This window comes from Numenius arquata, chromosome W (assembly GCF_964106895.1).
Source record: "Numenius arquata chromosome W, bNumArq3.hap1.1, whole genome shotgun sequence".
Lineage (NCBI taxonomy): Eukaryota > Metazoa > Chordata > Aves > Charadriiformes > Scolopacidae > Numenius > Numenius arquata.
The window spans coordinates 27,638,802-27,664,710 of NC_133615.1; the positions used below are offsets into that span (position 1 = coordinate 27,638,802).

General features: G+C 43.5%; 1 protein-coding gene across 4 annotated transcripts in view; it reads left to right on the forward strand.

Moving 5' to 3' along the window:
- The first annotated feature begins 498 nt into the window (after positions 1 to 498).
- LOC141476620 (ubiquitin-associated protein 2-like) overlaps positions 499 to 25,909 on the forward strand; it is a 110,255-nt gene continuing 84,844 nt past the window's right edge. For 3 of the 4 annotated variants that reach the window (XM_074165390.1, XM_074165391.1, XM_074165393.1), the window contains exons 1-5: positions 500 to 633; positions 2,696 to 2,773; positions 4,411 to 4,521; positions 7,062 to 7,215; positions 13,548 to 13,625. In XM_074165390.1, the coding sequence (XP_074021491.1) occupies positions 535 to 633; positions 2,696 to 2,773; positions 4,411 to 4,521; positions 7,062 to 7,215; positions 13,548 to 13,625 (520 nt within the window). In that variant the 5' untranslated portion in view covers positions 500 to 534. Of the gene's footprint in view, positions 634 to 2,695; positions 2,774 to 4,410; positions 4,522 to 7,061; positions 7,216 to 13,547; positions 13,626 to 25,909 lie in introns of all 4 variants that reach the window. The other variant, XM_074165394.1, reaches the window with a different exon arrangement.

The following is a 25,909-nucleotide window of genomic DNA, read 5'->3' on the forward strand; positions in this document are numbered from 1 at the left end:
TGTACAGGAAAGCAGTTTAATGATAGGGAAGAAAGGAATGGCCTGGTTTGTGAATGTGATTTTTGTGTTAGCGTTCTGAGTAGGTATACGAGTGGTTAAATTCCAGGTATCAAAACAAGACAGCAGGTATTACAGAAATTTAGGAATGATACAGCTGGAGCTGGAATTTCAGCAGAGTAGCAGATAGAAAAGTTAAATAACTTGAAAAAGCTGTGAGATTTAGATGTCGTCTGGAAGTACAGATCTAGACAGATCCCAGTCAGCTGACAAAAATGCTTTTTATCCACGGCATTTCCCCCTTTATTGTAAAGACTGTGATAAATCCAATAATAGTGTATTAAAGCTGCTTTCTCAGGAGTCTCTGTATAGAGTTCGTGGTAAAGGCGGGAAGAGTTCAAGCTACTGCATTTGTATATTATCTGGATATTGAATCAGTACCCTGCCCTAACTCGTGCTCTTTTCTTCTTTTTTCTTTTTTTTTTTTCTCTTTCAGATTTTCTACTTTGTACATACATTATTTTGTATATACTGTATATGATGACTTCGGTGGGCAGTGAACGTACTCGGGGCACTCGGGACAAAATGCAAATTTCAACCACACAGCCAACACAACCACAGAAACAAGTTGTACAGGTACGTGCTACTATATAATCTTTGAGTTGAAAGTGAGCATGTAATGATATGTGTTTCTTTCCTAAGTCAGTAAAAACTGAGAAAAGACGGGGGGAAAATCATAGTCTATTTTGGAAGAGTATGTATGATATCTCACTTTAATTGCTCAGTAATCCAGCACAGCATTAAGTTGTTCCTGTATTCTTATCTCTGAAGGAGCTTTGTGTTCTTCAGCAACATTTCCCATCAGTGAGGAATTCTTTGCCTATGCCTGTGTCAGGATTTCTGTCCTGTGACCTCAGTGTCCTCAGATCTCAGCTCTTCTATATGCCAACCCTCACGATGCTAGAAGATTTTTGGTTGATAGAGGAATTTGGGTGGGTGGGAAAAGCTTCCTTAGATGCATGCTGCGTTCTACAACATGATTCAGCATATCTGCAAGTCACAAAATCCTAAACTTCTTGTGCAGTGTCTTCACAAAGTGAAATGAAGATGGTCGTCCACCAGCAGACTAAAATTACTTTGAATATCTGTGAGATTGAAATTAAGCTCTTACCCCATTGTCTTGATCCTCAGTAGCAGAGTAGTTAAGTTGTATGCTTGTCTGGATTACAGAGTGCAAAATGTCTCTGCTCCTGTCAACTCATTATTCTCTTGTCAGGTAATTCTCAAAATTGGACTCAATTCAAGAATTGCCTCAGTTCTCTGCTGGCAGAGTGTATCAATCTAGAGGTGCTCCCCTGGGAAATTATGTCTTACTGTTTTCTAGACTGATCTTTGGCATGGAGGGGCTCCTGTTCTGTTTTGTACAGTATTAAGGGCTTGAGCTCATATAATTATCTCCTTGCGTTGAAGCACTTTGCATAGTGGTGATTTGTGCTAATGTGTGTGTTTAGAAAGTGACTTTCAACAGATGAAGTTGGATTTCTTTTTGTTTTATAACAAGTAAGGATGCAGGAGTATAGTGAGCAGGTTGACAGAAGTGGTGGATTTCCCTTTTTTGATATTTGCGAGAGCAGTGGAGTACTCTGCCCAGTTTTCGGTTCCCTGGCACAAGACAGACATTGGCAGATGGGAGCAAGTCCATTGAAGAGCTGCAAAGATGGTTGAGAGGCTGGAGCACAGGATGAGTGGTGGCTGAGGGAGCTGGATTTGTTCAGCCCTAAGAAGGCAAGGCAAGGTCGTATCTTCTATTCAAATACCTCATGAAAGGGTATAGAAAAGGTGAAGCCAGACTTTTCTCAGAGAGACAATGGCACAAGTTGGAACACTGGAAATTCCAGCTGTTAAAAGGAAAAAAATTGTTTACCATGGTCATGGATTAGAGAGGTTGTGGGTTCTCTGTCTGGCCACAAGCAGCTCCTCTGATGGGACATGCTCTCAGTGGGAGGTTGCACTGAGTATCACTGGAGGACCTTTCCACAGATTTATGGGACTTTACTGCATCCATCCTTTTTAGTCTTTCAGCTTTTGGAGAAGTTGCCAGCATGGATTTATTGTCCAGAAACGTTACAGAAGCACCAAATATTTCATCAAGATCCTTTAGCAGTTTTCAGAGACCAGTATTTGCTTATAAAGAAAATAAGTGCAGCTGTTCACGGGCAAAATCTTGAGGCATGACTCTGTCTCTCTTTAAGCACTGATAAAACTAGAGAGTCAGGTTGTTGTTCGGAGAGTTGTGGAAGGTGATGTGAGCAGGAATCATCAGAGATGTGGTTAATTTAGAAATACCGTTGCCAGTTTGTTACAATAAAAGTCTCTCTGGAGTGGTAGATACTCAATAAGTAATAATTTCAAAGTGTAGGTTTCTGTGGTAAATTCTATTTTATTATTTGGTTGTCTTGTCTATGTGGTGACCTTTAATTGTGATTCAAACATGTTGAAATTGCTTCTGTTCCAGCTAAATTTTTAACTATAAAATGGGCATAGATGAGATGTTAATCCCTTCCCTGTAGCACCTCTGTGCTTGTTGTGTATGTTTTCTTTGAGAATCTGGAGAAAAAAATATAGTGATACTAGGAGAAACTTTTAAAAAATATATTGTTACCTTTTGTGGACTTTATTGGATGTTTGTGTTTTCCAGGCAACAGCAGAACAGATTCGCCTTGCTCAGATGATCTACGATAAGAATGATGCAGATTTTGAAGATAAAGTAAAACAAGTATGTTTCTTATAGTACAGAGTTTTTATGCCCTCCAAAGCTGGGTTACATTTTGGAGTTAGAGCATCTGTTTCTGATTTAGATGAAACCTTTTTCAGAAGGATGTAATTTTAACTAGGAAAAGGTGCTCTTATTGCACTGTAAAGTCTGTTTACAAGAAATTGTGTGGTAATATAGCTCTGGCTGTATAGTTACACTGGTGTATTTTCCTTTGTAGACAAGCCTTTAAGCCAAAACTCATCTGTGCTGATGTCTCTTCCAGACTGTATCTCTCTAGTATGGTCCTGATGCTTAATGATCATCAGAATAAGGAGTTCATTCAGCTTGTCCACATGTACATGCACATGGGAAAAATATGTCACCTGTGTAAACTGAGTTTCCTAATATCTTGGCTGTTTTTCAGGAAAAGTAAAAATCTAATCATAGCTTAAAGGTGAATTGAAGTGTTATTTAAAAAAAAAATAATCTGACCTCCCAGATCTGTGTATGCATTAAAATGATAGAATTACACTGTGAAAATGAAATCTTACACCATTTCCTCTACCATGCTGAGTTTCAGGTGTAGATGCTCGAGCTTCCATTACCAAATTATAGCTGAGACCATTAATTCAAGCAGTACTGAGAATCTGAGTCCCTGTTCTGCTCTGGGTATCGGTAATTTTGTCCTAGTGAACACATCACAGCTCACAAAGAACCTAGGAGTAAACCCAGAAGGAGAGAAGAATTAGCGTGAATGCATTCATGCAGCAGAGGAGCAGATTTCTTGATTATTTTTTTTCCCCTTTGTAAAACCTCCTCTGAAGCATTATTAAGTGCTTTTTGTTGTTGTTGTTATAAACTTGTTCTGTTGCTGTGCCAGAAGTAAAGTCTTGTACTTTCTGAAGCCAAAGGACCTTCAACAGTATTAGTGCCTGTAGCTCTGCTGGTGGGAAGGATAAGAATTAAGTTCTGCTAGGAAATCTCCAATATTTTATATTGTGCATGTTTCTAGCTCATGTAGGTTTTTTTCTTTTGGTGAAGTTGCTGGATGTCCTATGACAAACTGATTATTTCCATCCCACGCTCCTCAGGATGTGCACCGCAGCTCCACGGAGCATAATTCAGTACTAGGTCTCCTTAAGCAGCCATTGCTTATGCCTTTTGTGTGGCCTTATGCTGAAGTGGATCAAGGGAGCTGATATGGCTGAAAAATAACCTTTTTCTTAGTCTGGATGTTTTTCCAGATGGATCTGTTCTCTGCCATGGCTTACCTTATGTCTGTTCTCACGCAGTGGGATAAAGAGGGGGATGTTTGGTGGGGAGGGAGAGAAGACAATACCGGAGCTATCCTGGTCTTTTATATCTTTACCCTCTTATACTGCTGTCTCTGGGGTTGACAACATTTGCTGCAAGCGTAAAGTTAAAGGAAAAAAACAAACAAACGTGCAAAAGAGTGCTTTCTTGATTACTGTTTGTGTTTCATCCTGTCTCTTATCTGAATCCCAAGCAGATCTGTAAAATGCAGATACCTTTACTTAGGATTTTAGTTTGCTCTGACACAGTAGCTATGTGCTTTCTTGGAATCTGTGGTGGTACTAATTCTTTTTTTCCTATGATGATAATTTGGATATTTTAATATGTCTGACTCTTACTGCCAGCTTATGGAAGTAACAGGGAAAAACCAGGATGAGTGCATAGTGGCACTACATGATTGTAACGGGGATGTGAACAGATCAATCAACATACTGCTGGAAGGAAGTTCAGACACGGTAAGGTTTTACTTTTGTATTAAACAGCTCTTTGTTTGCTGTGCCTTTCTACTTCTTAGGAGTGATTGGGAAAGTCATATTTCGGAAGCTTTCAATTTCCATGTCTCTATTCAAATTCTTTTGAAGGAAATGTAGACTGGGGCAGCTTCTCTACTGCATGCATACCTTAGAGTAGGCTGAACCTTGAAAATACTGTGGCTGTTCATCTGGTCTCTTGCAGAGTCCTCTGGCTTTCATTTACATGCAGCAATTTTTAACTCTGCAGCAGAACTCAGTGGTCTGTCAGGGACAGGCCTATTTTTTGCTGCAATGTTTGTAGTTACTCTGTAGCACCTCCACAACCCTAAGACCTGAGTCTAAGTGTTTGCCACAAAGGGCAATCTTTGTAAACCTAAAGGGTGGGCAGATATTTTAAGTCATGCAAAGCAATTTTTTATCCCAAGAGATATCAGGAAAATATGTCTTGCTGTGGTTGAAGTTTTTGCTGGAGGGGCTTCTTACAGTTTGTCCGAGGCAGTAAACTAGATTCCATGTCATCTAAATTGGGAAAGAAACCTGGACTTCCTTTCTTAATGCTGAACATTCAGTGTTTCCTGTGATTTGTCAGGATGTGTAGTCTGGCTTATTGTTAATGAGGAAATTTACACCCCCTCCCCCCAAATCTAGGATACATACCATTCTGACTGAGGGGACTTTCTTTTCTATCCCCTTTTCACTTATAAGAGTTGAGATCATCTAAAATACAGAAGTATATAATATGAGCGAGCTGGTAAGTTGGGAGTAGAAGAGAACATCTCACATTGATTAAATCCGTCTTGGTAATGTGCTGGTTTTGTGTTCTCTTGTACTTCTCATATTTGCCATTTTCTAGTTGAAAATAGTTTTCTGGTTGATAGAATGTTAAATGCGTTCTTACTTTAGCAAATTGTTTAAGCAATCATGACATGGAAGCAGCTTTCTGAACTCATTTATCAATTAGAAGCAATATATCCATGTTCTGCTCTTTTGACAAGTCCTTCTGAACCCACTGCTCTCTGTAGATAAAATGCAACTCAAACAAATACAGAGAACTTAAAGGGCTCAAGGAGGATGGGGGTCCTCATCAGTGTGAAGAAATTTATTCTTCTTTATGGAGGCGTGTGGGCCTCAAACTTGAAGGGTTTGCTCAAACGTAGTTTTGTACTTCTAATCTGTGTTGTCTGTGCTTCACTTAAGTTGGTTTATGGCAGTGTAGTCTTCTATACTGGAGATGAAATTGAACAGTGATTTCAACCTTCTTTCTTACCTATACCATATCAAAAATAAGAGAGTAACCATTCTCTTAGTGCTTATTCTCAAAGGAGATACTGAAACATTGAGTTTATACTTGTAAACTGCTTTGTTACCTGCTTTCTCAATAGCATTAGTTTTCTCAATTCTAGGCAGCTTGGACTAGCTGGTCATTGCCTACCTCGTGAGGGCTTTTAAGTTGCTGTTGTCTGAATTGAGAAGAGATAGGACAGGATAAAAGTACTGATAGCAAACCATTTTTGTTTGATGCAGGTGCCTGTCAGAGGTCATGGATTTAGTGCTTCACAGTTGATGGCACCTTATTTGCATATGCAAATTTCCCACTTAAATACCTTACCTAGACTATAAGATCCTAGAGATGGGGATGTATATATAAACCTATCTGTAATCTTAATGGTTTGCAAGTAATACCTTTCTTCTTTGCTTTGCAACTATGGCTCAACAGACTAAACATGCAATTGCATAATATATGAGTTGCTGTGCTATTCTTAGAAAGTATTTTAGTCATTTTATTTTTAACTCCTACAGAGCAGATACGATCCCTGAATTTATTTTAAAGATGGAGTTTAATATTAAAGCTGAAGCCTGATGTTTGGACCTTGGTCCCTTGTCTTGTTTATACATAGTTTTTCCTGTATTTTGCTGTGTGTGATGAGCTGTAGCTGTTAAGAGTGGATGGTCTGGCTTATCATGGCCCCAGTGTTCCCAAGTTGTTGTTCTGTCATTCTGTCTCTTGGTACTTGAATTCTAATACATCTGCATAATGGTTTTTCTCTCCCCCCCACCCCCTTAGGTCATGTACTTATTCTCAGCAGTCTCTTGTTCAATGATGCTTATAAGCGTTTTTTTCATTTCCTTGGGAGAAGAAGATGGCTCTGTATATGCTCCCTTGCTAGATTTATGGAGGTAGTTGAGAGGGAAACTGTTGCTTGCTTTGCAGATTTTCTGCGTTGTGGTCGTATCTAGGCTTCCTTGAACTAATAAAAGTCCACTATAGCCAGAAATATTTGGGATTCTCACATTCCATAAGAAAATCCAACTTCTAAAACTTGTTTCTTTCTCATCTCTTCTCAAAAATACAGCCTGTGTTTCCATTTGTATCTGTGTAGTTTGTAAGGTATTACATATGTGATGTTATGCAATAACCTGTTTTTTTTTCCATGAACTGGAGGGATGTGAGTTTGAAGTATGCATTGAGAGCTGTCTTTTCCTTTTGGACTTTTGTATCTAATTCTGTTCTATCCTAATAGACATCTTGGGAGACTGTAGGGGGAAAGAAGAAAAGCCTTGGAAAGGAAAGTTCAGAAAACAAAGAGAACAGAGAAAAACGAGGGGACAGAGAAGTGAGTCATGGACGGGGAAGTTCCAACAGATGGGGAAGAGGAGGCAGCCGTGGCCGAGAGTGTACGTATAGGGGTTCATTTTTAAAGATTGAGACATTTTTCTTGCAGCTGAAACTGGCTGAGTTGAGAACGAATGTTCAATGGAGTAAAGTCTGTCTGAGCTATAGCTCAGCGCTGAAGGGATTGTAACTTATTTGTGCTACAGGTATGCTTGATCTGTCTACATGACTTGGTTTTGGGATGGTCTGCTTATTCAGAGACACTCAATTTAAATTTCTGCCCTTTTTTGATTAATTGATCTTGTACAAATTGCTGTTCTTTATGTAGGTTTTAGAATTGAGTCTTTGTAAGACTGCTTGAGAGCAAGTATGTTGCTGCACAGCTGATATACTTTTTTGTTTCTTTTAATGAAAAAAATTATTCAGCTTTGACTCCATCTCCTTTTATGAGTGGGAGAACCTGAAGATGTTCTCATCTTCTCATAAGGAGAATGAAAAGACTGGGATCATTATTAATCTCTAGCATATATTACATAAGCCAACCAAAGGTGAGTTTCTACAACAGAGAAAATTCTTTGATAATTGAAACATTTAAAAATTTGCTACAGTTTGTACAGGTACAATAATACATTGTACAAAAGCAAACTGATGTTTCCAAGTTAGGTAGCACCACATTAGATCACCGTTGGATACATGTTGCTTTTTTCTTTATCAGCAGTATCAAAGCTGTATACATTGCCTGTAAGGGCCATACACAACACTGATAGATGAGCAGAGAAACCAGAATAAAAAAAATGTTTAGCTTTTCACTTAAAAGCAGGAAAAATATTTACAATATTACCCAACTCTTCTAATTCATTATTGGAATGTATTCAAATATTGCTAGTGCAGACGTGAATCTTCGTAGAAAAGAGTAACGTCAAGTTAGGGAAAAATACTAATAAAACTTGCAGCTATGCTTAGAACAAATTGAAATTGGATCCATCAAAATTAAAGTGAGAGGCAAATTTTTTGCCAGAGCCAAATGCTGCTTGTCTCTTTTTGTAAAGTTACAAGATTTGTAACTTTAGCCACGGATTTACAAGTTACAAGATTTGTAACTCCATTGCCACGGAGACCAGCTTCAGGGCAGGTAAGACTGCGCTGGGGGAGGGATCTGCAGCAAAAAAGGCCGATGAGAAGCTCTTTTTGGGGCTTTTTGAAGCCGGGACAAGCCCTCTGCTTGTGCTGGGGCTGTCAGCTGGTGGGAGGTGCTGCTGAGGGAGCCTGGGTGGAGCCACCACCACCCCCGGTTGATCCAGCCACCGGGTTATAAGAAGCCTCGGGGAGGCAGGGACTAGTCCCTGCCCACAGAGCGAGCACCTGGTGTTTGTGTGTGTGCCTCAGCCGGCCGTAGTCTGTACGGCAGGGTGCTGGGCCTCTACCAGTGTACAAGGTAAGTTCAATCCCTCTAAGTGGCCGGAGGACTAGGGGGCCCATCCCAACTGACCCTGGAGTCGCAAGGTGTCAGTTGCTTGTAGAGATCCAGCCATGGTTGCTACCCGGTCAAAGGCTGTTGTTAGAAAAGCTGTGGGCACCCAGACAGAGGCCTCACGCAAACATGTGGGCGTCCAGGCCTCTGGGTGCAGAGAGTGCCGGAGCCTGGCACTTGCAATGGAGGGTAGGGGAGACAACACCTGTATCAGATGTGAACAGGTGAATGATCTGCTCAGCCTGGTGGCCGAGCTGAAGGATGAAGTGGAGAGGTTGAGGAGTATCAGGGAGTGTGAGAGAGAGATTGACTGGTGGGCTCACTCCCTGAGAGTAAGGGAACAGGAACAGGTTGAGGCCCTGAATAAACCAGAGAACCCCCTCCCCTCTTGTCACCAAGCAATAGGAGGAGATCTCAGAGAAGGGGGGGAATGGAAACAGGTCCCTGCTCGGGAGAGCAGGTGAATCCCCTCCCGGCCCCTCCCACCTTCCCAGTTACCCTTGCAGAACAGGTAGGGAGTCCTGCAGGAGGAACTGGCTGTTGGAGAGGAGGATGGTGCACCCAGGCTGGAGAAGTCAGATAGAACAAGTCACCATAGACCTGGCATCACTACTAGCTCCAAAAGGAAAAGCAGAGGGGTCATTGTTGTGGGTGACCCTCTACTGAGGGGGGCAGAGGGACCAATATGCTGCCCTGACCCACTTCACAGGGAAGTCTGCTGCCTCCCTGGGGCCACGGGTTAGGGATGTGTTGGACAAACTTCCTGCCCTGGTAAACCCCTCTGATTATTACCCCCTGTTAGTATTTCAGGTGGGAAGTGATGAAGTGGGTAGAAGGAGGCCAAAATCAATTAAAAGAGATTTTAAAGCCTTGGGACAGCTGCTTAAGGGATCAGGAACGCAAGTTGTGTTCTCCTTTATCCCTTCAGTGGCAACCATGAATGAGGAAATTAATAGGGAGAGGCAACAGGTCAACTCGTGGCTCTGGGACTGGTGTTATAGGCAGGGCTTTGGGTTTTTTGAGCATAGGCAGCTATACGAGACACCTGGCCTGCTGGGGGCAGGTGGGATGCACCTGTCCCAGAGGGGGAAAAGAATTTTGGGGCAGGAGTTAGCAGGGCTCATTGGTAGGGCTTTAAACTAGATATGAGGGGGGAAGGGGAACTAACTGGGCCTGTCAGGATTAAACCCAAGGGAAGCATGCCAAGGCTTGAAGGATGCTGGGTTAGTGAGGACCCTCGTTCTACCATTTCATTTGAGAAAAGGGATAGACGTTTAGAAATTTCTGCTTGCGAACAATGGGAAAACCCTATCCCGAAAGGGGAAAAGAGTACTAGGCCAGGAGTTAACAAAGCTCATGGGCAGAGCTTTAAACTGGAGGTGGAGGGGGAAGGTGATAAAACCAGGCCCACTGGTAATGAGCCTGGGGGTAAAGGGCCAAGGATGGGGATGAAATCGGGAGCCCAGCTCAAGTGCATCTATGCTAATGCACGTAGCATGGGCAACAAACAGGATGAGCTGGAAGCCATTGTGCAGCAGGACAGCTATGACGTAGATGCCATCGCGGAAACGTGGTGGGATGACTGTCACGACTGGAATGCTGTGATGAAAGGCTATAAGCTCCTCAGAAGGGATAGGCAAGGAAGGAGAGGCGGGGGTGTGGCTCTGCACATTAGGGAGTGTTTTGACTGTATAGAGCTTGATTCCAGTGATGATGAAGTTGAGTGTTTATGGGTAAGGATGAAGGGGAAGGCTAACAAGGGGGATTTTGTGCTGGGAGTCTGCTATAGACCACTCAACCAGGACGAGGAGGCAGATGGAGTATTCTATAAGCGGCTGGCTGAAGTCTCGCAATCGCCAGCCCTTGTTCTGGTTGGGGACTTCAACCTACCGGACATCTGCTGGAAATATAACACAGCAGAGAGCAGGCAGGCTAGGAGGTTCCTTGAGTGTGTGGAAGATAACTTCCTGACACAACTGGTAGGTGAACCTACCAGGGGAGGTGCCTCGCTAGACCTACTGTTCACAGAGGACTAGTGGGAGATGTGGAGGTCGGAGGCTGTCTTGGGCTTAGCGATCATGAAATGCTCAAGTTTTCAGTTCTTAGTGAGGTAAGGAAGGGGGTTAGCAAAACCTCCACCTTGGACTTCCGGAGGGTGGACTTTGGCCTGTTCAGAACCCTGGTTGGGAGGGTCCCTTGGGAGATAGTCCTGAAGGGCAAAGGGGTCCAGGAAGGCTGGACGTTCTTCAAGAAGGAAATCCTAAAGGCCCAGGAGCAGGCTGTCCCCATGCGTCGCAAGATTAAAGGGAGGGGAAAATGACCAGCCTGGTTGAACAAAGAGCTTTTGATGGGACTTAGGGAAAAAAGGAAGGTTTACCACCTTTGGAAGAGGGGACAGGGAACTCAGGAGGAGTACAGAGATCTCGTTAGGTTATACAGAGAGAAAATTAGGAAGGCAAAAGCCCAGCTGGAGCTCAACCTGGCCATTAATATAAGGGACAACAAAAAAAGTTTTTATAAATACGTCAAGAACAAAAAGAGAGTCAGGGAGAATCTCCATCCCTTACTGGATGCGGGGGGGAACATTGCGACCAAGGATGAGGAGAAGGCTGAGATACTTAATGCCTTCTTTGCCTCCGTCTTCAATAGTCGGACCAGCTACCTGTCAGCCTGGCCTTGGTACCGGGAAAGATCATGGAGAGGATCATCTTGAGTGAGCTCTCACAGCAAGTGCAGGGCAGCCGAGGGATCAGGGCCAGCCAGCATGGGTTTATGAAAGGGAGGTCCTGCTTAACCAACCTGATCTCTTTCTATGACCATGTGACCCGCCTTCTGGATGCAGTGAAGGCTGTGGACGTTGTCTACCTGGACTTTGGTAAGGCCTTTGACGCCATCCCCCACAGCGTTCTCCTGGAGAAGCTGGCGAATCATGGCATAGACAAGTGTACTCTTCACTGGGTAAAAAAACTGGCTGGAATGCCGTGCCCAGAGAGTTGTGATTAATGGGGTGAAATCTTGTTGGCGGCCGGTCACCAGTGGTGTCCCTCAGGGCTCAGTTTTGGGGCCAGTCTTGTTTAATATCTTTATTGATGATCTGGATGATGGGATTGAGTGCACCCTCAGTAAGTTTGCAGATGACACCAAACTAGGTGGGAGTGTTGATCTGCTTGAGGGTAGAAAGGCTTTGCAGAGGGATCTGGACAGGCTGGATCAATGGGCCGAGGGCAATGGTATAAGGTTCAACAAGGCCAAGTGCCGGGTCCTGCATTTCAGTCACAACAACCCCAGGCAACGCTACAGGCTTGGGGAAGAGTGGCTGGAAAGCTGCCCAGCAGAAAAGGACCTGGGGGTGTTGGTGGACAGCCGGCTTAACATGAGCCAGCAGTGTGCCCAGGTGGCCAAGAAGGCCAACGGCATCCTGGCCTGTATCAGGAATAGCGTGGCCAGCAGGAGTAGGGAAGTGATGGTGCCTCTGTACTCGGCGCTGGTGAGGCCTCACCTTGAGTGCTGTGTTCGGTTCTGGGCCCCTCACTACAGGAAGGACATTGAGGTGCTGGAGCGTGTCCAGAGGAGAGCCACCAAGCTGGTGAGGGGTCTAGAGAACAAGTCATATGAGGAGAGGCTGAGGGAACTGGGCATGTTTAGTTTGGAGAAGAGGAGGCTGAAGGGGGACCTCATTGCCCTCTACAACTACCTGAAAGGAGGTTGTAGAGAGGTGGGTGTTGGCCTCTTCTCCCAAGGGAATAATGACAGGACCAGAGGAAATGGTCTGAAGTTGGGGCAGGGGAGGATTAGATTGGATATTAGGAAGAATTACTTTACTGAGAGAGTGGTCAGGCACTGGAACAGCCTGCCCAGGGAGGTGGTGGAGTCACCATCCCTGGAGGTATTTAACGTGTAGACATGGCACTTCAGGGCATGCTCTAGTGCCCGAGATTGTTGGATTGTGTCTGTTTGTGGGTGGGTGTGGTGTGTGGTTGTGGGTGTTTGTTTTGGTGTGTTTTGGTGTTTGTTTTTTTTTTTGTGGTTGGACTCAATGATCTCAAAGGTCCCATCCGACCAAAAATATTCTGTGATTCTGTATACATCTGTAAAAATATTCTGTGATTCTGTATACATCTGTAAAAATATTCTGTGGTTCTGTAAACTGGAATTAAAGATTTTTCAGATGGTTACCAATTCTTGATATTTTCTTCCTAGCTTCCCAGTCTCCAAGCGTTAATAATTTTGCTGTTGCCATTAGGAAAAGTTGTGCAGTACAAAATCTGAGCAGTGTTTTATGTGGCCAGTCTTTTCTTTTTTTTTTTCTTCAAGGAGCCAACCATCTTTCAGAGTACCTCCTCAGGAGTTTTCTGCAAAATAGTTAAGTTGCAGTGTTTTTCTAATTTTTTTCGAATGCCTCACCTTCACCCAGTTGTCATCCCTATGATTTAAATACAGAAGAGAGTTCTAAGTTTTCGTGGTTGTACAGGGATGTGGTATGGGCAGACAGGAGAAGAGTTGTTCTTGGTTATCCCTTATTCTTGCACTGTTGCCACCCAGTGTGTTATCAAGGAAGGTATGAGGCAGCTTTATTTCCTACCTCATTAAAGAGGTGAGGCTATAATTAATTTAGTAGTTAATTTAGTAGTGTAGGCTGCAAAACACCACTTCTTCCCCCCCCCCAAAAAAAAAAACCCAAACCAGAAGTGTCTGCTGAGGGACGTTTTCCTCTTATTAGATATTTTGCTTCCTAATTGTCCAGTGCAAAGTAAACATAACTTGCTTGTAGTTAGGCTGTCAAAGAAGAGGGGTGACTGAGATCTGTTGACCAGCCCACTTAAAAAATCTTGCCTTTTCTTTTGGGATTCAGATTAAGCAGATGTCTATATTGTTGCATGTATGAGTCTCTAAAGCTTCTCTTAAGCTGTCCTCTCTCCACAGTTAGAGCTGAAGAGAATGGAGTGGACAACAATCAAGGAGAGAAGCCTTCAGACCATGGGAAACGTAGCCGTGGGAGAGGTGAGATGGTGGCATTGGTGTGGAACTGGCAGTGATTTCATGTCCTGAAATGGAACTCTCCCATTTCTTTCTTTAAACACTTCTTTTTAAGCATCTGTTGGTTATCCTTTGATTCCATAAGCACTTTGGCCACCTTTAATTTAGGTACATCCCCCTCCCTTACCCATTGTCATATCTTGGTCTCAAAAACTTAAAAGAATTGACACAAATCACCTTTATGGTAATTTCCTGTGTAGCAGGCTGGTGTGCTCTGGCTATGGAGAGCTGTTTTCATAGATCGACTCATGCCAGCCTCCTGTGAGTAGGAGTGCACTGTGCTGCTCAGAATGTACCTTGTCAGCAGGAGAGTACAAGATTCCATCTGTAGGGCTCTCAGGGAGGTATTTGATGTGTACTTGTGCTGTTTCTTTGGGGTGGATCCGGTTGTCAGGCTTGCCTTCTGGTTTTGGTACCCAATCAGAGAAAGTACAAGCCACCTTAGAGGCTTTTTGGTAAGAGAAGGAATTTGGCACGGAAGAGTTGATGAAGAGAACTGTGGAAAAAGAATACTGCAGAGTCTTAGGTATAACTCTGGTCCTATTCTGTAGAAGAGATAGGAAAGATGTTGGAAATGGATTTGATGTAGAATCAAGGGATGTGTAGTTGGTTTGGATTTTCATGGGTTGGAGTACAAAGAGGCTTGTTTTTTCTTAGAGCAGGAGGAATGAAAATGAGTAACCTAGATACAGCGCAGATTGCGTGGGGAGGTGGATAATAAATGAGTTAAATTGATAAAGTGCACAGCAGAGCTAACGTACTTCAGTAATGTCTGACTTGTGAAAAATTCTGCCTTCAAACAATTCTCTTCTCTTTGGAATATCCAGTAATTTGGATTGGAATATCCAGCATTCAAAGACAGGCACATCCAACTTCATTGTCTCAATATCTGCATCTTGAAGGAGTGGAAAGATGCAAAGCACATGTAGCTTCCAGAGGGTTTTGAGAATGTTCAGGTACAGGTTGTGCCTGTGAATCAGCAAAAACCAAATGGTTTGTGCAGAGAGGTAGCTTTGCAGAGGAGGATGTGGTATAGTTCACAGCTACAGTTTTTGGTATGTTAGCACTGTAAGGAATGCAAGTCTTTCAATTTGTTGTTTTATAAAATAATCCTTTATACTCAAATTATAAATACAAAGGTAGGATTTTTTTAAATTGTTGGGTGAAACTTAAAGGTTAATTTCAAATGCAGTCTATTTTTTGCTTTGTAACCTTATGAACAATACACTGCTTTTGTTGTCAACACTGTAGCTCTCTAGATGAATATCATGTCTTAAGTCAAAGCGCTTAATCATCAAATCAAACTGACATATCTGACTGAAGAAATAGGAACAGCTTCAACCAATTTCTGTTCATTGGCTTAGTGTACATAGTATTACTGTATCTCTCTACCAAATATTTTAGACTGTACATTCATGTGAGCAAAGTATCTTAATGAAGTGTTCTCAACTCGTCTGTGATAAACCCGTTGAACAACTTCAGGATAATTGTATTACAAGTGTGTGTATTCTGTGGCAGAAAATACCTAATTTAATTTTATAATGCAAGCCCCTGAAACCTGCAGGGAGTTGTATAAAGCTGTGTAATTCATTTCTCAGTATTTCAGGATGCATGACCTTCTTTCTTTGGATATTAGAAATAAAAAAAAAAAGCTTCCTGCCATTTCATTCAGTAGTCTTTCTGTTACACAAAGTAGTTGAATAAGGGATAAAGTACTTCAGTTGAAAGTAAATAGATTGCTGTTAATCACCACAGAACCCTTTTTTAGAAATGTTTCACGCACTGTATGTGTGTAGGAATCTAGGCATTGGATAAAAAAAAGGGTCAGCTAATATCTAAGAAATGCACTGTCTTGCTATTTTAAGATACCTTCTCAGGTTGGAGTTATCTTACTGGTTGCTTTCTAGGGGAAGATTTGCTGGGCCATTGTATTACTGCTTCGCTGTAGAACAACCTAATTTTAAGAAATGTTATGCACTGAAAATAGCAGAAATGGAATTGTCACTGGGGTGATAATGTGCTGTTTACTGATACTGAGTATTTCAGCCTTGGTGCTGTAGGCACTAGCTTCGTTTTCCAGTAGATCTTCTGTTAATGAATCTGTGACATTCCTTGCAACTTTATAGGGTAGTAGGTTGCTGGTATGCAGGAGATGAGGGATTTGAAGTAGATACATGTTATTGACTGATTAACAGAAAGCAAAAAAAGCATCCACATCCTAGCTGAAATTGCTCTGCCCTTAATATTTGCTTGCTAAACTGAGGGGGTAAACTTTGGAAAGGAGTCAAGGAATTTCCTTTTTTTAAGATGGCCTTCCCATCTGTCTGTCTTCTCAGAACTGAAATTCTTGAATGAGCTTAATTTAGATGTAAAATATACTATAATGGTGATGGATAGTAATTGCATTAAAGTGGTTATATTTGTGTCAGTATTGCAAGGATTTGTAACTGGAATGGAATCTCGTGAAGGAATTATGGAGGAAGATGTTTATGTCTTTAGAATTGTCAGCTCTAGAAATGTTTCCTCATTTGTGTTCTAATCAGCTGCAGTGTTATATACAAATTGACAAACTTTACAGGCACAATTTTTTTTATGCTGCTATTTTGTACTGTTCTCAGATCTTCAATTTTAAGTGCAGGTCTGGTTCTCCCACTGTCATCCACTCTGTGTTGAAAAGGATGTGGGTAGAGCTAGAAAAGGCTTTTGAAGGTACTGGGAAGACTGCATTTACAGGGTGTGAGGAACAAGCAGACTAGGACTTCTCCACCTGCAAAACAGAGGGCTGAGTGGGTGTATGGTAGAAATCTGTAAAATTTCTGTGGGGAAATCAATTGATCACTCCAAGCAATTATGCAAATGAGGGAATAGCAATTATGCAAATGAGGGAATATTAAATGAAATCGAGTGGGCTACAGGTTCAAAATGAACTTATGGAGGTGGTTTTTCATACATGTAGTTAATCTGAGAAACTCCTTTCAATAAGATGATGTGGGTGCTGAAAACATATGCACAGTGAGACTTGACAATTTCATCCTACAAAAAGAACCACAGCAAGAAAAGGAAAAACCATTGAGGGTTTTGATGTATGTAAATTATCTTTGGCTGAAGAAGTCTGAGCCACAAATAGTTGAAAACCAGGAGAGTGTCCAAAGAAACTCCACTGTGGTTTCAGTTCTTGTATTCTTCCCTAGATATCTAATTGACAATAGCTGGTAATAGGATAGCAGGTAGATGAACTTTTGAACTTGATTCAGCATAGAAATTGTTACAGATTCACGTGTAGCAATTCTCCTGATTTGCAAAGTGAAAATGGATTTGTTGCTTTTGCTTCTGTTCCATGATTCCCTTCCTCTTCACAGAATCACAGAATGGTAGGGTTTGGAAGGGTGTCGTTGTTGTTGAGACGGACAAACGACACGGACAGCAGTCTTCAGAAGTTCAAGCAGTAACAGTCTACCTTTATTAGCACACGTATTTTCTTATATATTCTTTCTTAACACATGTGTTCTTTTACTATTGGTTACATATTGTCATAACAATATATCATTGGTTGTCTTTTGCAAAACATCAAAACTACTCCTTATCTTGTCAGTCTCCAGCTGGTACCTAAAAGTTGTTTTACTTCTCAGGATGTTTTCTACTCCCTTCTTTCTCAAGGATATACTTTAATCTCTGCAAGGTCAACTCCTGACTCCATTCCCACAATCAAGGGTTCCACGGACCCGCCGCAGTCCCCCACAATTCCCCCTTTTTGTATTTGTGCCAAAAAGATCGCCCTCATCGTCCACTGCAGGGCCCTTTGCAGCAAGGAGATGACACATGGCAACATTAATAGCACAACTACAACAATCAGTAAAATAACTAATCCCATTCTTACTACTGACAACCATCCCGACAGTCCCCATCCACTAAACAATCTGTTCAACCAATCCCATCCATTGTCAACTTGCAGCTTTTGTACTCCTTCCTTTAACAACTGTATGCTTTTATGAATTGATTCAGACAAGTTCATGCAACACATTCCATCAATATCCTCACATCCATGTCCTTGAGCTAATAACAAAAAATCTATCGCCGCTCTATTTTGTAGCGTAGCATGCCTAACTGACTCTACATCTAATAGTAAGTTGCTTAATGCCGCAGAGGTTGCATTTGTTTGCTTTGCTAGCCAGCATCCTAACTTGTTCAAGGTACTTAACGCTTTGGCAGCAGCTGCTCCTGGTACAAACATGGAGGCTGCCCATATTTCACCCTTATTCCAAAAAGTGACTTGGTCATCACAGTCTTCATTGTAAGCATGGAGGCTCCTCTTAGCTTTTTTATAATAGCGATGTTGGTAAATCATGGACGCATTAGGAGTTAACAATGTTAAGCGTCCCAAACTGCATGGTCCTCCTTTCATGTGAGAAGGTATGGCTCCCCAGGCTCGATCTCCACATATCAGGAATATCCCCGGGGGTAGAGCCAAAGGGACATTTGAGGATCGAGAAATATTTGGGGAGGTAAAGTTACACCATACACTTGAATTTCTGTAAATTGACATACTTGAATTTACCACCCATGCCAAGGATTGATTCTTTCCTGTATAATTGAAATACAGACAATAGTCCATTTTTATAGATCCCAAAAGTTCGAGCTCTTGAGGTTCCAAAGGCACTTTAGGCAAATAAGGCACCCACGCGTCCCATGTATTAACCAACGACTCGTTCTGAAAAGTTGCCCGTGCTTCATGTGGTACCGGCCACTTGTCCACTGGAACACCAACGAGGCATGTAGTAAACGGATTCTCTGGCGATGCAGTGGCCAGACATATGGAATCTTGGCCAGTCATGTTGGCTAGAGTGATCCATACGTTGGTCCTTGTCTGCGTTGGCATCCAAAATGCGTTGACTATGGCACACATCATGAGGAAGATAACACAGGCTTCACATTCTGTGCAGGCATCCATTGCAGCCCGTGATCTGTGGAAACACAAGCATAACCTCTTCCCCAGGTTAATAGATCATACGGACCCATCCATTGACCCGTACGTAGATCCCGCACTAACACCTTTGCCCCTGGACCCACCCCCTCCTGAGTTACCAGGGAATTGAAATGGCGAAGGATGGGTGGTGTTGGGGTCGGAGAATCATCAGAAACCTGTAAAAAATTTAAAACATATGTAGCTTTAGCCAATCGTGCATCAGGTGGTTCACCCAGCATTCCCCCTTTTTGTTTTTGGAGGAAGCGCTTGAGTGTACCGTGGGCTCGTTCTACAATGCTTTGTCCTGTGGGAGAATGGGGAATTCCAGTAACATGGGATATCCCCCAAAACCGCAAAAATAATGTGACTTTCTGAGACACGTAAGCCGGGCCATTGTCTGTCTTAACTTGTTGGGGAACACCTAAAATGGAAAATGCACGTTGCCAATGGCGGATGACATCACGTGCAGATTCCCCAGTATGAGCAGTGGCAACAAGAGCTGATGAAAAAGTATCTATAGAGACATGCACGTATTTCAAACGCCCAAATTCGGGTACGTGCGTAACATCGGTCTGCCAGATCTGCAAGGCACAGAGGCCACGAGGGTTGGTGCCATAGTAAATGGGGACACGATGGCCCTGACAATCAGGGCATGCAGCAACAATGGCACGCGCCTCAGAATTGGAAATATGAAATTGGCGTTTCAGGGCCCGATAGCCCTGATGGTAAAAGCGATGTGAAGCTATTGCCTGTTGTTTAATATCGGGAACAGGTCCTAATGCCACTGCGGACACCAAAGCATCTGCTTTTGCATTTCCTTCCACTATAAAACCCGGTAACGTAGTGTGACTTCTAATATGCATGACATAATATTCATAGTGACGTTTCTGAATTTCTAACCATAATAGCTTCAGAACCCCAAACAGCGTTTCATTAGACACATGCCCTAACACAGCTTTATCCAATCGTTGTACCAGTCCAGCCACATAAGCAGAATCCGTTATGATGTTTACTGGGCCAGGGAAGTTTTGAAACACCATGGCCATCGCCCTAAGTTCAACCACTTGTGGTGAGCCTTCTTGATGTTCGATTTTATGCTGCCATTGTGGTCCGTCTTTCCAAACGATGGCCGCTTTTCCTGTTTTCCCTGATCCATCCGTAAATACCGTGGGTCCCTCTACTGGATCCAATTGACTCAATTGTTTCTGACCAAATCTCACCTGACTTCCTAGTTTGACCAATGGATGTGAGGGCAAATGATAACTCATTTGCCCTGTATAGTTCATCATGGCTGCTTGTAAGGCAGAGCTGTTGGCCAGGCACCATTCAAAATAATCACTCTGCACTGGGAGTATAATTTTTTCCGGGTCTCTCGCCATTAATTCCATACAGCGTGTCCTGATTTTTATAATTACTTGAGCCACCAGCTCAAAAAGGCCAGGGGCTGTCTTTTTTGTTTTATTTGGCAAGAAAACCCACTCCAAAACATGTAGAGAATCATCCCACTTCTCATGCCATTGTGCAATCATGGCAAAGGGTACCAACTGATCAATCAAAATGATTGCCTGGACAGGCACTGTCAGTTCAATTCTCCATACGTGTTTGCTACTAATTGCTCGCTCAATGTCTGCAATTGCTTTTTGTGCACCTACCGTCAAGGTGCGTGGGGCAGAAATATCTGTGTCTCCTTGCAGTAGTTCAAATAACGGTTGCAATTTAGAAGAAGGAATCCCTACGTAGGGTCGAATCCAATTAATCATCCCTGCTAATTTTTGCACGTCATTTAATGTTTTCACTTCCACTTGCAATTGTATGGGTTGTGGCATCACCATTTGAGTTAAGACTTTCATACCTAAATAGAGCCATGGTTGCTGCCGCTGCACCTTTTCAGGCGCAACAATCAGTCCATATTGGCACAGAGATTCCCGTGTTTTGTTCTCCATCTCAATTAACTCCTGTGGAGTTGCTGCAGCTAACAGAATGTCATCCATATAATGATAGCAATAACCTGATGGGAACAAAGCACGTACTGGACTCAATGCCTTTGCCACGAACCACTGGCAAATTGTGGGTGAGTTTTTCATACCTTGTGGTAACACCTTCCAATGATATCTTTTTGCAGGTTCCATATTGTTTACGGATGGTACAGTAAAGGCAAATTTCTCCATATCTTGATCTGCTAAAAGAATCGTAAAGAAACAATCTTTCAAGTCCATTACAACAATTTCCCATTGCATCGGAATCATGGTGGGAGAGGGTAATCCAGGTTGTAAAGCTCTGATGGTTGCCATAACCTCATTAATCTTCCTCAGATCATGTAACAATCTCCATTTTCCAGATTTTTTCTTTATAACAAACACAGGGGTATTCCAAGGGCTGTGTGAGACCTCTATGTGTCCTGCAGCTAGCTGTTCTGCTACAAGAGACTGCAGGGCAGTGAGTTTTTCTTGACTGAGGGGCCACTGATCGACCCACACCGGTCTTTCAGTCCCACACCATCTTAATGCCAGAGTGGGTCGAGAAATGCCCTGCAATACAGTGACCCCTACTGAAAATCCGTTGTTATCCGTACTCCCCATTGTCCTAAACAATCCCTTCCCCACAAATTTAATGGGGCCGAGGTCACATAAGGTCTCACCGTAGCTCTTTGACCTTCAGAATTAACAATCGTAATCGGTTTGGCTGATATTAAGCTATTTGCAACTCCTCCAAGTCCTGCCACCCCCAAGGTGTTTGAGGCCAAAGGCCAAGTATTCGGCCATTCGCGCAGTGAGATGATAGTCACATCCGCCCCTGTATCGAGTAACCCAGTCAGTTTCACCTGATCGGGGGTAACGCTGTTCATCATGAGTGTACAGATCATTTGCGGCCGTTTCTCCGACACTGTCTGAGTCCAGAAAACAAGTGGTTTTCCTGTTGATCCAAATCCGCCGTCACCGCGAACAGCCTGTTCAGTCCTGGGGACACAACTCATAAATGGCACAAGTTGAGCTAAGCGTGTTCCTTTTTCTATTGTTACCGGTGGGGTTGCTGTAGATACCATAGCACAAATTTGTCCTGTAAAATCGGCGTCAATAACTCCCACATGCACCATGAGTCCTTGTAGGGTGGTACTTGATCTTCCTATTAGTAAAGCACTCAGTCCCCTACCAATTGGCCCCCAGGCATCTAAGGGCACTTTGTGCACCCCTTGAGTCGTTATAGTCACTGTGTGGGCGGTGGATACATCCATCCCGGCTGATCCACTGGTTTTCCCTGATAGCTTGTCACAGAGGGTTGCGTCTGCACTGACCCTAGAAATGGGTTGCCAGGATTGTAGGGCATTTGCGAATGGGGCATTTGTGTCTGCATGCGCCCCTTCGCGCTCTTCTTGCTGTTTCCCGGCTGTAATGGTTGGCCATTAAGGTGATATTTAGAGTGACATTGCTTAGCAACATGTCCAACCCTTCCACACCTATAGCAATTCATTTCTGCTGTGTCCCCCGCCGTATTGACTTTTCCCGAGCCAGTTCCTCCCGTTTTTTTCTTGGGGCATTCAGCTTTTACATGACCTGTTTGACCACAGCCATAGCATTTTTGGCCCTGCACTCGCATGGCTGCCATTGCGGCAGCGAGTGCAGTCATTTTATGCTCCACAGATCCAACCTTGGCACAAGCAGTAATCATTGCCTCTAAGGTTGGGTCTCCTGGTAATGCCTCAATTATTTTTTGACAGTCCGCATTGTCGCGAGCCAATTGTTTCACTAACATTTCACGGAGGCGCGCATCAAACACTTGACGTTCAACAGCAGCTTGTAACTTTTCAACAAAGGAGAGAAATGGCTCTCGAGTGCCTTGTTTAATGGTGGTATATTTTTGTTTTGGTTCTGCCAATTCTGCAGTGCGAATTATCGCCTCGATGCCTATATTTTTTACTTGTTCAAGCACCAAGGGGGGCCACTGCGCTTGATGCTGTGGGTTATTGAATTGCCCAGCACCCATTAAAACATCAGCACCATTGCCATAGCGAGGATCACCCTGTGGAAACTGCAGATTCGCTACGGCCTGCGCCTCAGCCCTTTGCTGCCAAATATTTCGAAACACTGCAAGCTGCACAGGTTGAAAAATGATCTGAGCAATATGAGTAATATCATAAGGGGTCATAGCTTCCATTGACAATAATCGTATCAGTTGCATTACTGCAGGGGAGTTGGGGCCATACTGGGCGGTGGCCTTTTGTAAATCCTGAATCACCTTCCAGGAATAAGTAGCATGCTCATGAGGCTCCCCTGCAGCTGGGTCATGATACACCACGGGAAATGCTGCAGGCCCAGCAGTCTCAACATTCAAAGGGTCATCAGTGGTGAGGGGAACGGATATATTCTCTGATAAATCCCAGTCGCCCAACTCCATAGCTTTAGCTTTGACCTTTTTCCAGAATCGCACAGGATTTCGCGGTCTAACCGTAATCGAGGCGGGAGGTAAATCCCAAGTACGAGGGTATTTTGGTCTACACTCTGGCCCCCCTTGTTCGGAACGTTTTACTGGCGCAGGGGTGTGCAAAGGGGGACCCGGATTCTCAGGGACTACCTCCTCAAGCTCATTTTGCCCTGTCATAGGATCATCCTCATCAGCATTAACGTCCGAATCCTCTGGCAGAGGTGGATACAAAAAGGGGTTAAGCGATGGCCGCGCCCTTTGTTCTTCCGCAATCGGCACTGGCGGAGCAGAGGGTTGCACACACTCTCCTGACTTAGATACAGGGAGTCCCTCCTGCGGCCACACATATCCCCAATCTGCCGCTTGTTTATGCGAGTCTCTTGCCGCTTCTATCTGTTCTCGGGGCAGCACATACTTATACTTTTTTCCTTCAGAAAGCCGCGGGCCCCCCCCCCCATCAGCACCCCCCCCCGTCTTCTTTCTTGGTAACAGGGGGTTTTAGGACCGGGGGTTTTGGGACCGCAGATGGCTCCGCCCCTCCTTTTAAGTCCGGCCTGAAAGGATCAGGCGACTCATTTTTTCCCACCGTCTCCGCCTGCTCCCTTTCAAAGTCTCTAGTAGCAAGCGCCACGTTGTTAGTAGTTCAGTAGTTCAGTCGCTTCTTTGGAGCCTCTCGTAGCACCATCAAACAATTTATCACCCAAGTCCTTCCATTGTGATACACTAAACGCTGTGACAGTGGTAACTTCAATGCCTTGTCTTTTGCCCCAGAGCAACATTTTCCGTAAAGTCAACTCGGGGAGGTCCACGCCTCGCCGTTTCAAAAGCAACTGCCACATAGAGAGTATGATACCCTCTTCTTTGGACAAGTTCCCTCCCATGTTCCCAGTAGCTCACCTCTCCAGGCGTCTTATTCACGATCCGGATCAATCAGCAGCTCTCCCCGCCGCTCTCAGCTATACTGGGCTCCGTCTCCACGGCTATCTCCAGCCGTCTTTTTTCCTGTGCAGAATCACGTCGGGGTCACCAGATGTCGTTGTTGTTGAGACGGACAAACGACACGGACAGCAGTCTTCAGAAGTTCAAGCAGTAACAGTCTACCTTTATTAGCACACGTATTTTCTTATATATTCTTTCTTAACACATGTGTTCTTTTACTATTGGTTACATATTGTCATAACAATATATCATTGGTTGTCTTTTGCAAAACATCAAAACTACTCCTTATCTTGTCAGTCTCCAGCTGGTACCTAAAAGTTGTTTTACTTCTCAGGATGTTTTCTACTCCCTTCTTTCTCAAGGATATACTTTAATCTCTGCAAGGTCAACTCCTGACTCCATTCCCACAATCAAGGGTTCCACGGACCCACCGCAGTCCCTCACAGAAGGGACCTTCAGAGATCATCTAGTCCAACCTCCCTGCCAAAGCAGGTTCACCTAGAGCAGGTTGCACAGGAATGCATCCAGACGGATTTTGAATATCTCCAGAGAAGGAGACTCCACAGCCTCTCCTGGAAGCCTGTTCCAGTGCTCTGGCACCCTCAAAGTAAAGAAGTTTTTCCTTATGTTGAGATGGAATTTCCTGTTTTCCAGTTCGCACCTGTTGCCCCTTGTCCTGTTGCCAGGCACCACTGAAAAGAGCCTAACCCCATCCTCTTGACACCTGCCCTTTAGATATTTATAAGCATTGATGAGGTCCCCTCTCAGTCTTCTCCAGGCTAAACAGACCCAGGTCTCTCAGCCTTTCCTCATAGGAGAGGTGCTCCATTCCCTTGATCGTCTTTGTAGCCCTCTGTTGGACTCTCTCCAGCAGTTGCCTGTCCTTCTTGAACTGGGGGGCCCAGAACTGGACAAAGTACTCCAGATGTGGCCCCACCAGGGCAGAGTAGAGAGGCAGGATGACCTCCCTCGACCTGCTGGCCACACTCTTCCTGATGCACCCCAGGATGCCATTGGCCTTCTTGGCCACAAGGGCACATTGCTGGCTCATGGTCAACTTGTTGTCCACCAGGACTCCCAAGTCTCTCTCTGCAGAGCTGCTTTCCAGTAAGTCAACCCCTAACCTGTACTAGTGTGTGGGGTTATTCCTCCCTAGGTGCAGGACCTTACGCTTACCCTTGTTGAACTTCATTAGGTTCCTCACTGCCCAACTCTCTAGTCTGTCCAGGTCTTGCTGAATGGCAGAAAACTTGCTGAGGGTACACTCTGTCCCCTTATCTAGTACTCTTCTTTTTTTCCAGAGCAATGTGAGCATGCCATAAATGTGGATACTGACAGATTTTTTTTCTAGCAAAACAGGAATAAAAATGAAAGTGAAAACCATTATGTTTTAATTTTGAACTTCAACGGCATAAGAAGGAGTCTTTCAAACTTTCGGCTTTTCTGTTGGCTGTATAAGAAAGCAAAGCAGCTTACCCTTTTTGTAAATATTTGACTGCAGTCCAGCTTGTATTTTTGACTTTTTTTTAAATGTTTTTGAGGTAAGTAGTATGCTATCCTTGGGAAAAAAAAAAAAAGAGGTTCTGTAACCAGAATTGCGTGTCTAAACATTTTCTTGTTTTAAAAGCTTAGCATAATTGGCACAGGATATATTTTGGATTTCCTTCAGCAGAACTAGTAAGGAGGTTGGTTTTTCTAAAACATGAATGTAGAGCAGACCTGCTGGACATCAAAATCTGAAGTCCATTTAGTTTTGTTGTAGTTGGTTCTGTATAGTTTAGGAAGCTGTGTGTGTCATGTAATTTTTTTTTCCTTGAGATTAACCAGAATTTATCTTTAACATGTTTTTATTTTTTAAACATAACTTTAGAGTTGAAAGTTTTCTGCATGTGCTTCTAAAAATGGTTACTAGAGTACATGCAGTATA